General features: G+C 39.7%; 1 protein-coding gene across 2 annotated transcripts; it reads right to left on the reverse strand.

Annotated features, from left to right (window-relative positions):
* Positions 1-80: 80 nt before the first annotated feature.
* Positions 81-17,231, reverse strand: DIO2 (iodothyronine deiodinase 2). Of its 2 annotated transcripts, none has more exons than XM_054826385.1 (2): positions 16,400-17,231; positions 81-5,288 (listed from the first exon to the last, which is right to left on the reverse strand). In XM_054826385.1, the coding sequence occupies exons 1-2, from the start codon at positions 16,619-16,621 to the stop codon at positions 4,671-4,673; spliced, it is 840 nt and encodes a 279-aa protein (XP_054682360.1). In that variant the 5' UTR covers positions 16,622-17,231; the 3' UTR covers positions 81-4,670. The 2 variants fall into 2 exon arrangements, with proteins under 2 accessions (XP_054682360.1, XP_054682361.1); XM_054826386.1 differs by having other exon boundaries at positions 4,716-5,288; positions 16,400-17,186.
* Between the last annotated feature and the right edge of the window lie 720 nt (positions 17,232-17,951).

Raw genomic sequence — 17,951 nt, forward strand, 5'->3', positions numbered from 1 at the left:
ATACAGTTTTAAGTGTCCTTGGTCTAATGTCAAGATTCCATTATGTATTAATAACCAATATTAGAATAAGAAGACACCGAAGAGGTATATTTTCCTTTATTGTTTATTATAATATAAGAAAAACAAATCTAGAAAGCACATTTCATGGAGCACCATATTGTAACAAAATTTTGCTGGCTCTCCTACAAAGTATATTTTTGACATTTAAACAATGACACACACATAGTCAGTACACACAGGCATCTACACCCCGGAGATCTTCTCAATGGCCCCAAAGAGACCCATTTTTCGAATACAGAAACATTAAGGTGCACAGAGGAATGCCAGTGTGAGGGCATCTGAACGCCAACTGAGTTAATTACTCTTTTGTTAGCGATCTTCATAAGCACACAAGCCTTCATTGTCTCACCCCAATCTCTCTTCTCTGAAGTCTCCAAATTGGGCCCAAAGGTCACAGAATATGGATCCCGCACAGATATGGTGTAGAGTTGAACTAAACTGGCCAATATTCCCTACCTGATACCTTTTATTGCTTTGGTTATAGTACTGAATGAAATTCTTAAAAACTCTTAAACCTACACTCCACATCACAGAAAAGCCACTTTCAAACATACAGAAACATGACCTCCCTCCCCACACACGCCTGAACACATAGCACTGATACCTTTTTGAGAAGCTTTGTGGGTTTTCCCACCAACATCACCTTCATAAAAATAATTGCATTTTGTTTTTCAAAGTGTCCCGACAGTTGTTCAACAATATATTTTGTAATATATTTCTTTCTTTTTAATAGGGCATGTTTTCCTGCTGCCTTAAATTTATGTCATTGTCTACACAAGCAAGAACAAAATGCTATTGTTTTCATCTGTACAAAATGCTTTACGTTCATTTTATACAGTGCTAAATAAATGATGCTAAGCACAGAACAATGTAGAATGATAGCCCAGAATAGCTTTTTACTTTGCTCAAAATGAAAAAGTACCGGAAGTTTCCCATACTAATGTTGAGACACAGTATTGGGGTCTCTGTTATATACAGTAGCCTTCCAGAATACTTTCAGGCACCTATTTTGTGAGCTATTGCTTAATATGTATGTCACACTGAAGCACCTCAAGTAATACGGTTTAGTGCCCTCAAACAGTGAGAATAAGAAACAAAAACAAATCCAGCCTCACAGTAGACCAGACCAATTGTGAAGTACAATGCTAGCAAGGTAGCAAAAATTTGTGCCTGGACCCAAAACAACCCACTGTTACAATAATTTTGGGTATCTCTGACATATGGCCACTTTTATCATTAACTGAGGACAATGCATGAAGTTTAATTTAAAACAATTTCTAGAAACTGTTTTAATTTTATGAACAAAACCAAAAAAAAAAAAAGAAGAGGTGGTAATTCTATCAGCCACTTACTAAAGGTATTTTTTTCCTCTAAGCCCATTTCTCTTTGAAATACTTTCCCTGCTTTCTGACAACAAATTTTCTGGGGAAATTTAAGGATTTGCAAAATGTATTTCTGTCCTGATAACCAGTGAGGCTGAACTATCTTTAAGTTTTGGGCAGGGTAATGCATTCATGCTGCCAAGAAAGAAATGAAGTTATTGTGTATTTTCTCTTGTGGAAAATCCTTGTGGATTTCCCATTTACAGGAGCCAATTTTATAATTTCTTTATACTGTGTGATGAACAGGCATCTATGAATAACAAGACAAAATAATGGAAATTCAAAAGGAAGGAGAAAATGGACTTGAAAAATAACTGTAACTTTAGATACATAAAGGGGTATTAACTAACTGAATTACTAACTCAGACTCTTTGCTCTGAGCTAAAGGTATGTTTCAACAGCTGTGCTAAACATTTGGCTAGCATTTCCCAAATAAAGAGTTCAGACTTCAACTGTATGATGGGGAAAAGATGAGAGAAAGAAAAGACTTACTAGTTTAAGTTTTACAAAGGCTATGGAGTTGCTATGGATTAATAAAGTTTCAGATGACTGAAGAATAGGATGTAAATAGGAAAAGATGTTGTGCTGGGTATACCAATACATATTTTCACTTGGACTAACTTGTACAGCTTAATCACTTGAGTAAAAGGACAAGGTAGCAAAAAAAGAAGAGATTCAGAGACAGGCAAAGAATATGGACCTGTATGAGAATTATTATTTGGCTTAAGAAACAAACAAGCTTTGTAAATTTCTATATAGAGTATATAATCACTAACATACAGAAGAAAATTTGGGATCACTCTTGTTTATATGTTTTAGCATACAAGAGCAAGAGCTGAGAATGACATTGAAAAGCAGCCAATTTAAATCTGAAAAAAAAGATCTGGTTTTATTTGTTTTTCTTTGTTCCTAAACATGATGGGTTTTGATTTTAGTATTTCCCACCTCAAGAAATATTTAGGTCTTAAAACTCAGGATCAGCCTTTCATAGGGATGATGAGACATCAACAATCATATCAGGTAAGACAAAAATAATAAGGGCTGAACCTAATGAAAATTCCAGAAGAAATTATTGCACCTTCCCCTGAAGCATCTGATACAGTCAGAGGTAGGACACTGAATTAAATAAACCACGTATTTTGGCTACATTGCTCTTTCTATGATATTAGCTTTAAAAATTTCAGTGATATATCCCAGTTAGTCACAAAAATGTATAACAATCTTCCACACTGAGCAGTGAGTTACAGTAACATTAATGAATGGGAGGACAGAATAATAATAATTATTATTGGTCTTAGACATGCACACACACACACACGCACACAGAGACATATGCCTTCTGAGAAGTGGGGCTCACCAGAAGGTCTTTACACACTTCCCTGAAACACATTACCAAACTGTCTAAGTGTGTGTGTGTGTATAGGTTTAATAGTGTGTGGAGGAAAACGTGAAAAGGAAGGGAAGCATGAACCTGAATATGGGAGAAATCACTCATGTTACTGTCATTATTTCAGATCTGTGCTTGAAAATACATTTCCAAATGCCTTGTACATTGGCTAAGTTAACCAAGAGCCAAGCAAGAAGAAATACACAATGTTAAAGGGACACTGTGAAAATGAAAATATTTATGTATGTATTTTCTGTTCTTTCCTGTATTAGTATTAATACATCATGTTCCGGACAACTTGCAGGATGAGAAATTATAAGAATTAATTTGATTTTTGCCACTTACCCTGTTTATCTGTTTCATGTTTCTGCCAAAGTTGAGAGAAAACTTGGATAGGCCATCTCCTTATGGGTTTTCATTTACCAGCTCTAATGGGTTAGCACATTTTAAACTTGCCTTTTCATCAGGCTTGATTAAATAATTTTAGTTTTAGAAATACCTAAACATAATGTATACTCTGGCAGTAACTCTTTAAACATAATTAATAATTCCTCAAACCCGTTCGTATCACAATTCTTCCATTTTACATTTATTCACATTAATTCACACTATTTGTCCTCCCTGTTTCTCTGGGAAAGCTTTTGAGAACACGAGTGAAACAAACAAACGATCATCTAATTCTGAGGCTGCAAACAAGTTAACTTCCAGACGAACTAACCTAGATATAAATTAGTTGCATGTATTTAAGATAGCAAAAATCAGCATGACTACATTTAATGGGGTAAATGACAGGATAGGTTTCCATTTAAATGAGGTAATATTGTGTATAAGTTCTCCCATCCCCAAAATACATCTGTAAGGTCATTATCTCAACTAAAAATAAGAGAGAGAAATAAGTTATTTTTTAAAAAGCTAAAAATGAAATTACCTTTAAGCCTACTGCTGGACAGAAAGAGATCAAAGAGGGTAAAGAAACAGAGAAGAGAACCAGAGAATGCTGCTAACTGTGTGTTGTCAGCTCTGAGAACCGAGGGTTGGTTGGCATCAGCTGAGTTTTGTATCGTGATACTTGCTCTAGATGGTTCTCGCTGTTTTGTTTCAAATAGTCCAGGTTTTTTAGTTTTCAAATTGTAACGGGCTTATTTGATCACCTTTGTCTTTTTGGTCCAACTCTATAGATTTTTTAACATCTTTCTCAGCAGGCACAGGCCTGCATACTGGATACAAACATATAGATAGAATTACATAGGTAATATGCTGCGCAGAGGCATCCATAGAGAGTACAAATACCAGCATACAATGTTTCATCTTGATCTGAGCAACCAGTCTGCATGCGCAATGCATTGCATGGTGGTTCCTGTAGTCTCTGAACAATAAAATCTCTAGGAGAGGACAATTCCACTGCATTTCTATGCAAAGTAATTGCAAACCCCCTGGCTCCTCCCAGGTTGCTTGTATTGGCCACAGGAGGGTAAAGAAGCGTTTCTGATGAAATGCACGGCATTGCCTTTCCATAGATTGCCTTCCAAGCAGCAACGCTTCTGGCTCACCCCAGGGCCGGTACTTCATCAGACAGGTTCCTGGGAGACGGGTGTTAGCCCATCACTCTTCCTGCTCGCCAGCAGCACCTTTTTGCAGAAGCTTCTTCACCTCTTCTGTCCTGTAGCGAGTGCAGGAGTGGTATTTTTTTCATACAATAATGTTTCTGTGGAGTTAGTTTTTTATTTTCTTTTCCTAGGTAACATTCATTTGACCTTGTTATCAAATGTGTTCTCCTGCAATCATCTGAAAGGCCTTATTCAAACCAGCATATGTTTTCTTTTTTTCCCTTTTACATCACCTTAAAGGGACACACCTGTTAACACAGCTTCTGTAGAGAACAGATTTCATCTTTTTCTGAAGTTTTGTTCCAGCCAAAGCCGAACCTCCTGCAGATTGTAGAAAAAGGGGCCTTTGCCTCCCAGGTAGGCAATTTTTTGTCTCTGCACAATGCATACTCGCTCAAATGAAACCCCATAGGCCACATTGGCATTGTTGTCCATGCAGTCAGCCACCACTTGGCACTGAGGTGGCAAGGAAAAGCGCTCTAGGAGCTGGTGAGCAGCTGCGCATCGGTCTTCTTGGTTCCTGTGTTTCTTAACTTCAAATGAAGAGGGAGAGATTCCAGGGGCAGCCCAGCCATCTGATGGGTGAGCCTCATCGATGTAGACCAACAGAAAGTCAGCCACACCAGAGAACTCCTCCACCAGCTTGCTGAAGGCCGACAGCTGGCTTGTGAACGGTGGTCAGGTAGCTGAACCAAAGTTGACCACCAGTGGCCGCTCAGAGTTGGCAAAATCCAGAAGGTGGCATTTGGTTCCACACTTGCCACTGACACTCTTCCAGCTGCTACTGCTGCCATCACTGCCCTTGGCTATGTGGATTACACTGGAGTTTGGGGCTTCTCCTCCCAGTTTGACCTGATGGTAAAACAAATTAAAACATTGCAAGTTAGCGTGACTTGTTTGTCCAGTGTCCTTATGACTACTCTCTTCAAATAAATAGTCACCTCTTCAAAAAGCACACCTAACTACCCACATGGACACTAGCATGGGGATATAGCAAATCATCGAAAGCAGCAGCTTCAAAAAGTTCATCATGTATTTTCCTTCAGACAGACTGCCTCCAATTTCTTTTAATTTTTCTCTGTGAGCCAAATTTTCTAGACATGATTTTTTCTTACTGCCATCCTCTGAGTTCTCTCCACATGGTTCACATCTGCCTTGAAGGGCAGTGTTCAAAACTTCAAGAGTTTTTACTAATTCTCAGAATAATCAGACAATTACTTCATGTATCTCAAAGGCTACACCTGTTTATACATTCCAGATGTTTGCTTTTTATGAAACATCATGACTGTTCTGGAGAAACAGTAGACTGTTGACTAGGGGTTAGCTAGTGAGAAGTTATAATGCCTTGGTCCCTTTTTCTGCCTTTCTAGTTGCTCCCCATCATGGATTTGGGTACTTCATCAGTCCAACCTGAATTTGGTGCTTTGGACTCGGCCTCATTGAACTGCAACATACATTTCAAGCCATTTTTCCAATTCTCCAAAATCATTCTGCATTGTATTCCTGATCTTCACAACATATCCAGTGCCTCTCAATTTTGAGAGGTTTGCAGGTTTCATATGTGCATATTCTCTTTCATCCTGCAGTCCAACAATGGAAACACTCAGAGTACCAAACGCAAGAGAGATCTCTGCAGATGCCCACTCTATATATCATCGTTTTGACAGTGGACCATCCAAGACTGCGGTCTCCCAAGGGTTTTCTAAACACTTTGCAGTAATTTTATCAGTGATTGACACATTTCCTTCTACTGCAATGTTTCTCTAGTAGATGACTGGGGAAAAAGCAGCAGGAAAAGGGGAAGTTCATACGATGGTGGAAGTAGGATGAAGTGAAAGCGAACTGTTCTCAGCTCTAACCCCGGATCTGACTCAGACCCAACAGGCAATTGTGGAAAAGTCATTTTGCCTGACTGTTGCTATTTCCCTGCCTATAGAAAAAAGACGTAATATATGCATCTCACAGCAGGAACTGCCAGAATAAGGTGGAACCTGCAGAGGGCTCCAAGATCCTTAGCTGGTAACTGCTATAGAACCACAAAATATTATTACATAATAGAACTAGTTTTTAATGAGTTCTGCCACAGCAATTCCTATGTATCTGCCTTTAACATCAAGCTCTAGTACAACAATGCAATTATCCTTTTGTGTTTTCCTGACTCTTTCTATCTCTCTATTTGATTATGTTCAGAAGTGTTGCTCTGAAGGAAACACACAGGGCCAAATTCTTAAGTCTTTCATATTTTATTTCTTTCTTTCTGAAGCTACACTCTATTTGAAGTTAGTAGAAGTTAACGCTGAATGAGAAATGTGTAAAAACTGAATAAATAACTGATTTTTGGTGCACTTCTATTCTACATTACATTATAGGGTATCCTGGTGAATCAGATACAATAAGAAGCTGAGTTGACAGCTGAATTGTTAACTGATGCGATTACTGCTGCAACTTGAAAGGAAAGTATTTTGTAGATACTGGATCCTCCATTTCTCCCTGAGAAACCTGACTGCCTTGAACAAACTTAGTTATTCATGACTCAGCATTATTTCATCAGAATAGCAATAGAAGCAAGGGTTTAACCAAAGCAAAGTTTGTAATGCACTACCCTTAAAGCTGCTAGACTTCACAGCTACCTAAGAAGGTCTCACAGCAAGTTGGCACACGTTCTAAACATCATTTTGACTACTTTCTATGGGGCAAATTCCATTTACTCAGAGATCAGCAAGGAAGAGAGCCACAGAAAGAAAGACTGCCTAAGATCCACAAATCTCACAGGCCAAGCACGTGGTGATCACATGAGCAGAGGATGCGCAGCTGCACCACAGGCAAGGGAAGCAAGTGATGTCCCAGGAAATCACAGCCCCTCGTGGCCCCCCTCCCCATAAACCTGCATCTGCAGCATTGCTATCTGCTAGAGCCTTGGTATCAGTTAAAAAAAAAGCCTTGTGCTCATTTGCCTTTTAAAGCAAGCAAGGTTTGAAATAGTTGAGTTTAGGACCTGCTGTGTGAGTGGGCTGTCTGTTGAACTCAAAGAAGGAAAAAAGCTGTACCACAGTTTTTGAGAAGAAAGGATCTATCTGGAGAGAGGTGGGCTCAGAGACTCAGGCTGTAGCATTTAAGCATCTTTCAGCATTTAATAAGTGCTGCTACAGGCCACCTACACCCTAGCAGGTAGTAGGTACTCTTCTGTGCAGCTGCTGAACATCTCATTTCTGTCTGCTATTCTGTGGAGTAAGATAGGAAAAGCAGGAGTGAGTAAGGTAAAGGGCCAGACTTGAGCAAAAAAAATACACAGGTCAAGATCATTTGGTGGCTATATAATCATCCTGAGGGCTGCATTCAACCCATAAACCAGCTAGACAACATTGGTAACTACCAAAAAAGGGCATATCTCAAGAAAGACAACATCTGCACAAACACTAGATCCCTCTTTACCTAGAAAGCTTAACTGTTCTTGCACTACCAAGCAAATGCTTTTTCAGAGCTAGCTTGCCCAAAATGTGCCTTCTGGGCAAAGCCTGACATGTAAGTATCTGTGCTGCACCCACTCCCTGGGTGAATAATGGACCTCAGTATTTAGGAGTGTGCACTCATCCAGTCAAAGAAAAGGAGTAATAACACGTGATTTATCTCATAAATCACAATTAAGCAACACACTGAATTTCTGATATTTGCTGGCACTCTTCAGAGGAGAAAAAAAATAAAGGTAAAAAAGATAGAAGCAGCTAGAACTCAGCAATGAACAGAGCTGCTCAGGAGACAAGAAACATCTGAGCAACTGTTTCCCCTCACTCTTCTGGTTTAACAAAACTATTATGGCTGAAAATACTCTAACCAACATGCTTGAACTAGGAAACCACAGTCTGCTTCTTGATCATATTTAAGCAGAAGAGAGGCTACATGCTGTAAGCTCCTTATTACCAACTCTTCACTCAGGTCTACCAAATGCTTCTTCTCCTAGGTAAGTTTGCAAACCCTGAAGGAACAGACTAACAAAACAACTCCCATTGAACACTAGCAAAGGAATGCCCTTCAAGTCCTAGTTAACGTCGATACCAAGGATGGCGAGGTATTTCACTGTTCTCCAACTGCGCAAGTTTGCATTCTGTCTCTCATACTCCTCGTTGACCAAAAAATAGATGGATTTAGGAAATAAAATACAAATACGTCCTACATCACCTTATGGCAGTTTCTCTTCATTTCCCACAGCCATGAAGTAAGTCAGTCTTATGGCCGCAGGTTACCTATCATTTTAATTTTTGTTTCTAGGAGTGCTTCTGTTGGGTTTTTTTCCCCTTAATGAGACATCCTTGCCAAGCAGGCATTCACGAGGCATTTTCTGCTCTTGTAGAGGAGTAATTAGGTCGGTGCCTTGTTCCATGCCAGTGTCAGGCACTCCAAAAAGCAGCCCTGCCCAGTCGTTAATGCTTAAACATAAGCAGCGGCATCTCCACTAATTGGTCTTGATGAAGTGCTGATGTTCCAAAGGGACTCTTTATTTCACCAGGCTCGGGAACCGATTGACACAGGATGACAATATCATCCTTGCTGATCATCTGCATTGTAGGCCTTGGCTGTCTTCTTTGTTGTTATTTATTGAAAGAAAAAATAGCTCTTGGAAAAGAAAATCAACGCAATGAGAAAACAAACAAAAACCCCATGTATTCAGCCAAACCGCTTTTGAAATCTTACACAAAGGCAGGCAAAATATAAATTCTGAGAAACAAACTAGCAGAATTCCCCTCACACGCGATCCAGCATTTCTACAATCACGTACTTATGTGCGTGAATTTTGGGGCATTCAGTGCCAGCCTTCTGGATGAGGTGGAAACCAGGCAGCCTGCAGGCCCCCCCTCCCGCACAGCCTGCATGGGACATGCAAGGTAGGCCAACCTAATCCTAGAGCCAGCCCGCCATCAGCAAGAGCAAGCACCAGCCTGACACCAAAGCAGTTACTTGCATCATTTGTGCGAATTTTGTGTTTGCTTGACAGCCTTGGTATTGCATCTCCTTCTCCGAGTCTGCACACAGAGTGAAAAGGGATCAAGGTTGCTGATGCTTTAGCACGCAGACTGCAAAATGAAGGAGACTTAGGAGCAGGAAAGAAAGCCCTATTCATAAACTACAGGCTAGAAATAGCACATACTGCTAACTTTGTTGTACATTCTCCATGAGGACTAGGAAAAGCCCCACAGACAAAACATTGCCTCCTCATTTACCTTTTCTTTTTTCTCATTTTGTTTTTATCAGCTTTAAAACAACCCTCCTGGGATCCCATGCACTGAAATATGGCTTTCATTCCCTGCATGAGGGATTTTCAAACAGTTTGGCAGACTCATCAGGCTGTGTCAACCCCCTAAAGAAAAAAGGTGTTGCCAGACAATTATCAGTCTGTGATATTAGCCATTTAAATATGGACATGCTGTGTTTGGGACTGGAGTCCAGCGACTGGTAATGAACTGAATCCCTGGAGCTTTTTGCTCCTTTTCAAATTCTCTGCTTTGCTTTGATTTGATCCCATTCAGCTAAATATAGCCTCTGAACAGCGCAATATTTCTCAGTGCTTCATCCAAATCATAATCAGACTCTGGCTGGAGAATTACATAAATTATTATTTTTGTTTTCTTCGTTTATATGACCCAGCGTGGTGCAGTGGATAAAAATTACAGGAGGCCCTTGTCTGGAGTAGTGTACAGGAGTTTGAGCTCTTCATTTGTCATGGGGAGGTGGCAGCTTACTTTAAGAGACTCGATTACCAGAATTGGAGAGCAGACTGGAATTAACTTGAGTTCTCCCAGAGTCCAGAGATTTTATTTAAGGATCAGGTGTGTGAAGCTGAGGGAGGGAAGTGGGAGACAAATTAAAAGGGCACAGTCCAGATAAAAATAGCTAGCCAAATGCTGCTCTTTTTATTTAAAAACTGCCAGTCCCACAAATGAGCATACATGGCAGAGGGAAAGCATAAAGGAGCCTTTTGCCTTGCACTCTTATAAAAGAAAATGGATAATTTTAGTTCCTCTGATCAGGGAGCCCACAGCAAGCTTCTTAAGGGCTTATGTTTCCCTCCAGATGGGAGCATGGCCTACAACATCATGGCCTCTGGGCCACCGGCTGCCCTTGTGGACTCTACCTACAGGTGACAGAGGCCTTCACCAGGCTTTGATAATCAGCACCTGGAGGACCTTTGAAGTTAATTTGGATGATTTTTTTAATTTATTTTTTATTTTTTACTCAGCTTTAGCACTATATGAATACACAGTGGTGGTTTTGTAAGAGGGAGTGAGCTGGGGTGCAAGGACTGAGTACGATCCTTTTCCTGGGTGGTAGCTGTTAGCTAATTTTTTGTGTCTACCACAGCTGAAGGGGGTTTTCACAAGGGTTTGACAACAAGGCAAGTGGTCCTTTCAGTCAGTTTTTCACACATAAGGGTGAAAATGGAAGACTGCAAAGAGCTGGTGCGGAAGAAGTGAAGTTAGATCCTAAAAATTAAACAGGTAGAATGAGACCACATGTGGGATAGGAGTCGTCATTTTCCTTTTCCTACCCTTTGTCTGCCCAGAGTGTTTGAACTGTAAGCTCCGTGGGACAAACTGTCTGCTCCTCTTGTTTAGGACACTGCCTAGTACAATGGGTCCCTGGTCTAGGTTGGTCCTCAGACATTACTATAACAAACATGATTATATATTAATAATAATGACAACGTTTTAATAATAATGACAATGACAAGCCCAAATCCTGTTGAATTTATGTTCCAAACACTGCAGGAAAGGTTTTAATTGTGGTTTGGTTTTGTTTTGTTTTTCTCGCTTCTTTCAAGATTGTTTTCATTTGAAAATGTCAATGAAAACAATTCTGCTAAGGCTGAACTTTGTAAAACCAATAAAATATTTTTAATACCACACAATGTCTAGTTCTAAACCCTGAAACGATACAACACGCTGTCTTTCACAAATTCCCTTTATCACTGTCAGATACAGAGATGTTTCCTTACCTTGCAGACAAAATAAATGCAAATAATAAGTACAGAGGTTATGTCTTTGTTCCAACCTTTAAAAGATTTCTCCAAAAAGCAACGAGTCACTAGACAGCCAAACAGCAGGTAAAGGATTACGCCATTACATTATTTTCTCATATAGCTTCATGTCAATGCTATGCAGCATGCACTTAACATGACAGTTTTCACACTGGCCTGCTTTGCATATTTTTTTTTTTTTTTTAGGAATAAATGATGTACCTATCAGGCAGGCAGAAGTAGCCAAAGGTAATTTAATTGTGCCTCCCTGAAATCTTGGGAAAATCCCACTGGGTGTGGGATCCCTACGCTGTGCAGTTGGGATCCTGTGCCAACCGTTCCCTCCGTGCTGGGTCTGTCATGCCAGAGCTTGCTGGTGGCCCGTTCTAAAGACAGTAAAAAGCTGTACAAGTACATACACACACCCATCACCATCCATCGTTTGAGATACTGTCATCCTTCTGAGGGCTGTACATTTACACACATGCATATATGGACACATGCATGTTACCCTCATAGGTGCACCACGGCATTCCAAAGCATTTGGCTGCATTTGGCTGCTTCGGGGAGATGCCATTAAGGTCTTCCCCATAACTACCCTGTACTGAGGTGAAGAGGGAGGATTTCCTCTAGGATAACCTTACAGCTCTGTACTGGAGACCAGGAACAGTAGCTCTGCATTGCTGAAACACAAAGCTCGTATCTGGCACCGAAAAGTTCCCAGCACGAGGCCTCACCACTGGGCACTGCTAATGGGTGCAACCTTTTTTGTACCCATTTTAAAAGCATTTTAAGATAACAGTTTCTCACCTTTGGAATCTTAGAAAGCAGATTCATTCCAGTACTAAACAAAGCATGGAACTTAGCAGGTAAAAAATGTTATTAAAAGTAAATACAACGGGTTTTTTTCAAAACTTCTCTAGCTTTTTCTCTGGATTTCTGTAAGATATGTAGCACATTCAGTATACATGCTGTGGGCTAAAACAAATGCCTCACTGGCATTTGTGCAGACAGTCTATATAAATCATGCAGAAGGCACTCTAACACCCTCCCAAAAATCTCTTTTTTTCCTCTCTTATCAGGAGGTGTGGTTGCATTCATATCTATACATACATATACATACACATATATATGCGTATACATATACAGAGAAGAGGACTGACTCCTGAAGGTGCAGATTATGTATGCCTATGTGTGTGTATTTTTGCATTTATACACATATACGTATATGTATGTACATATATATATGACAGATACACACATGTATCTGTATACATACAAACACATATGAAAGTATAAATACCTACACACACATACATACATTATTTGCTCTTCGGGAGTCAATCCACTCATTTCTGTAGATAAACAGAGCACAACAGTAAATTAGAAAAATAACATTTAAATAAAATAGTTGCACTCTTTTAATTATATAAAGTTAATGCAACTTGACTACTAGCTCTATTTATCTCTGTTATGACAATTAATCTGGTTCTAAAGACTCCCTTGTAATGTAAGACACGCTTGCCTCTCGGAAAAGAATAGGAGGAGGATGTTCTATAAATCACAAAGCTGGTGCAATGTAGACAATAGCAACACTGAGTGTGACAGATACTGAACTCAGAGCTAAGGAAGTAAACCGAAACATATTAATCATTGGTAACATTTACATAAGAAAATGAAAATAAAGAAAAGATCAATCATTTTGATTCCAGTGGGACTGTAAAATGTGGAGAAAACAAGTCATATAGAATGTTCCAATAAAAAAGAATACTGAATATACTCTATATACACTATACAACAAACTCTGCATTGCTTCCCCACTGAGGATGTTAAAATCTTCAACTGTTGCTAGGTAATCTTGCCTATGAAATAATTGCCCTAACCAAAAAGTCGTATGCAAGAATACTTAATAACAACAAAAAGCAGAACAAAAGCAAGTTGAAATTTGGGTAAAGATATTCAAATTTTTTTTAGAAGGGAAAATGCATCAGAATAGCTATCTTCAAATATATTCTACTTTAACTATTCCAAGATCATCTCTTATACACACTAGTCTTGAAGCAAAATCACTTAAGTCTGTGTGCTTTCAAGACAGAGCTCCTTTCTTGTAATAAACTTACTTTAATCCAGAATCTAGTATCTACCCACAGAGTTTTTCTGGAACGGTTTCCAGTAAATTTTTCTGGGAATAGAAATTTTACATCCAGTACTTTTGTGAAAAATGTTATGAAATGTACTCAGGAAGAGTTCTGTGTAAGTGACACAAAACATAGTAAAACCAAGTAGTTACTGCTTTAATCCAGTCTTCTGCTAACAGGCAGTCTAGCTTTGGTTTATCTCAGACATCTGCAGTTCTGCTATTCTAGCTGAAAAATGGTGATTATCTCATAAATACTACTCAACAGAATGAGCTTAAGCACCTGCTTAAGTATTTGCTAATACCTGGCTTCAGCTAGCAAATTGGAACAATAAGCAATCATGGTTATGATATCGACTGCATTTTGCCATACTGTTTAGTACCCTGATTCCATAATATTTTCATTTCCTCCCTTCACTAATTGGCTAAGATTAAGATATCACAACTGGGCAGTCTTATTCAGGATCTAGAAAAAGATAATTTAAGGGAAAAGATGCTTTGTGGAACAGTATTTAATATATTTCACTGTTTCTCATGCTTTCTAAACATGCCATAAAGCAGGGTATATTTCAAATTTTTTCAACTCTACCAGTACAGCTTTCCAGCTGAAACTTTTTTTTTTTCTTTCTCTTGCTTATAGAAACAGCAGCAGATTCTCCTCCATTATGGAGGTGATGACTCTTCTTCTACCAATATTGCTCCTCAGTTTATTGTGTCCCCTCTATAATTTGATTTCTATACTTATCTACCTTTCTGTAACAATCAAGGGTTTCCAATGATCTTCTGTCCTTATGGCCCATAATTCTATTAAGGAAAACAGAGTCTTTCCATGAATTGTTAGTCAGCTAGTTTTCTCTTAAGGACAGCTGGCATGAATGGATTTTCTCCCCTTTTTGGAACAAGGTGATAAAATTTGGTTATGTTTATATGCATTTTTCTGCTCAGTTCATTGAGGCGCAGAATTCATTCTAGGGACCTTAAAGCCTGATTGACCTGAACAATCTAGGTCATTTAATGGTGATAAGGGAGAGCTTTTAATTACCAAAGTTCAAGGTATGAGCTTCACTGCCAACACCAAAAATAGCACAGTCATCCTCCCTGTAGCTTCTATGGTTGACATCAATAGTACTGAGAAAAAGGCAAGGTATGACTTTGGAAAGTACAGAAAGGCATGTGACATCTTTATTTTAAATCATTTTGTGCTATTTAAGCAAAATGAGATTGAAAATATCTCATGGATATAAGGTTCTTCACAACTCCACACCTTCTCCAGACCCTGGGCCACATACAGGTTGCAAATGTGGGAACTGGAAACTTGGCTGTTTCAGAGCTGTGTTACCAACTTCCACTGGAGCCTTGACCAAGTCATGTGTTAACTGTCCTGCCTTGTCTTGTCTGTAAAATGGGAACAATTGTGTTCCACGGCCCATTTAACAAGGCCACTGTGAAATTTACTTGCTTAATGTCTGTGAAGAGACTAAAAACAGAAACTAGAAGGGCTAGAATAGTGAGCTTCATTCAACATTACTTTATTTGGGTAGCCAGCTGGCTGATTCCTAGGGTGGCAGTAAGAGGTTGACCCATTTGGCAAACGCTAATGTTATTTATATTTGTCTTACACTGAAAATTAATGTCCCCGTGGCTTGGGTTTCAGGCTAAGCAGCTTGTATTCCATATCACAAAGCCAGCAAACACCAACACCACCAGCTCTTCACATCTCTAGGTAGGAGCAAATACAACAGCCATTGTGGGGGAAGTGAAAGGGGACTAGGGGTAAGGTGATACAAAAGGAAATATTTCAGAAGATACAGAGTTATCGTTTGGATAGGACCCCTATGACCTCATGACATCACATAGGGTATGTTAAATTAGATGGTCTAAATAAGACAACACATTAACAGACTAAGCACTGTTTTGGAAGCCACAGAGCTCTGAATCCAGCTCTTCTACTTACTAACTGGGTGGCCTGTGCAAGAAATTTCATCTTTTTGGGTCCACCTTTTCAATCTATAAAAGGGAACTATAACTACCTCCTGAGACCTGGGCAGTACCACTGGGTAATATTTGTACAAAACTTAAAAGGAAAAAAAAAGTACATGTTGCATAACTGCTATTGGCTTTATTAACTTAAATCGCCAGGCAGCTGTCCCTCAGCTAGTCAAGTTCATTTTTAATCTCTGACATGTCCCTCTGTCACTGCCTTCATGAAGAAAAAAGGCTCACTGTTTCACTCCTTGCCCTGTTTTACTATTACCTGGATGCTTCCTCTAATATAAAAATTAACATATGAGTAATAAAAAATGCCAGTGTAATGACAAAGGTTCATTTCTATCTTTTACTCTAATTAAAACAATTCTACGTTACATAGATGATGTCTACCTATGTAGAGCTCTATCTGAAGATGAAGTCTGTGTGTAATCTCTGAGGATCTCGCATGGCAAACAAACAGCTGTGAAAACATCCGGAACATTTTACAATTATTCTTATACGAAGATCATGAAATACTGTATAAACATGAAGATTATTATTATTCGTACCGGTGGGGAAACTGAGGCACGGCTAAGCTAAGTGACATGGCCATGGCTGCACGGAGAGTTAGTGGCAGAGACACAGCGGCTCCTGAATCTCGTGAACCCCCTTAGCCCCGACTGAAAAGCACGGCTCCTTGCAGCCCAGACCTCTCCCATCAAACTTAACATCAAATCGGAGATAGTCTGCACCGCACAGAGTCATTCCCTTCCCTTCTCCGTTGACGACGGGGATGTTCATCACAGCTCCCCCACCCCAACCTGCCAGTCCCCATCCCCGTGTACCCACCTGCTTGTAGGCGTCCAGGAGGAAGCTGTTCCAGACGCAGCGCAGCCCCTCCGAGGTCAGCATCCTCCGCCACTCACCGCGCCCAGACTTAGACCGGCTCAGAAATAGCACCATGTGCTTCAGGAGGATCACCGAGTCATACAGCGCAAGGAAGAGGCAATTGGAGAAAAAGACCGGCAAGATCTGAAGCGTGATCAGCAAATCCACACTTAGCAGACCCATCTTCCTTGCTGCTTCTCTTCAGCCGGACGCCTTCAGCTCCCTTTTTTGCCCTGTATCCTCATTTAAAAAAGTAAAGTAAAAAGCATTTCAAAAGCCTCGTTATCCCTCTCTCAGCCGCTCTCTTTAAAATGAGCAGAGATAGTTAAATACGAGCAGGCTGGTTAAAACCATAACTGCATGATACTCATTCAACTCGGAGCTGCTTATTTTTCAGAAACTAAGATGTTAACAAAATTCTTCCCTTAACCAGGAGACCTGATTTTGTTGAAGAGAGAGGCAGCTGTGTTTCCAGTTCCCTGCAGTTACAAAATTTAAGCTGAGACTGTTAATTGTTAACTTTCCTGCACTATCCCATTGTTTCTCAGCTATTTAAGCACTGAGCAGACCTCTCTCATTTCTGTGTCAGTAAAGCTAGCTACCAGGTGCAACAATACTTTTTTTAAAAAAGGTTTATGTACATAAACTTTCTGTTCCTTCCTCCCTCCCTCCCTGTCTCTCTCCTTCTCTCTCTCTTTCCCTCTCTCCCCCCCTCCCCCCCGCCTCTCTCTATTCCTGCCTTCCTTCTCTCGCCCTCTCTCTTGCTATCTGCCTATGGTGCAAAGTGCTTTCCCCTCTGGAGCCCTAGCTTGCTTCCCTGAAGCCTTTTATACATTCCCTAGCTAATTGCTGCAATAGAGAAATGAAACCCTAATCTTAGTAAAGATCTTGACGTCAATGTAAAAGAGGGCTTTACTTTGGCCAGGACTGCAGTGAATAGAAAAATGAAATTCTCAAAACTTTTTTTTTTTTTTTTTTTTTTGAGAGAGAGGAGAAAAAAGAGAGAGACAGCAAGGGTGGAACTTTGCTTTGCTTTGAAAAGGAAAAAGAAAAAAAACAATATGCTTCTGACTGCTCTTACAAAATGCTTTCAAATTTTGGAAGAAGTATTTTCATATGACATGGAAAGTGACACAGCAACGCAGGCTTCTGTTGTCGATGTTTTTTTTTTTTTTCTCATGGCTGGTTTGTTTTTTTTTTCCTTTGCCCTTTTGTCTCTTCCAGGAAGGTGTGTGAGCTGATGCATCCCAAGAAAGGGCATATCACTTCTGTACACATTTTCCTCCCACCTCCATGAAGTATAACATGTATAGTGTTTAAATATCGTTTGTTGTCTTCTTGGTATTTAAGGAAACATAAGTAAACACTCAACACTGACTTCATCTACTGATGTGTAAGAGAGGAAGATAAGAAAGAGAAAAAAAGTTTTTGAAGGATTTTGGGTTTTTAAGGTAAAGTTCCCTGCTTAAAAAGCATATGCTACAGCTTCAAATGCTGTTAATCAACTGACCTT

This window comes from Grus americana, chromosome 5 (genome assembly GCF_028858705.1).
Source record: "Grus americana isolate bGruAme1 chromosome 5, bGruAme1.mat, whole genome shotgun sequence".
Lineage (NCBI taxonomy): Eukaryota > Metazoa > Chordata > Aves > Gruiformes > Gruidae > Grus > Grus americana.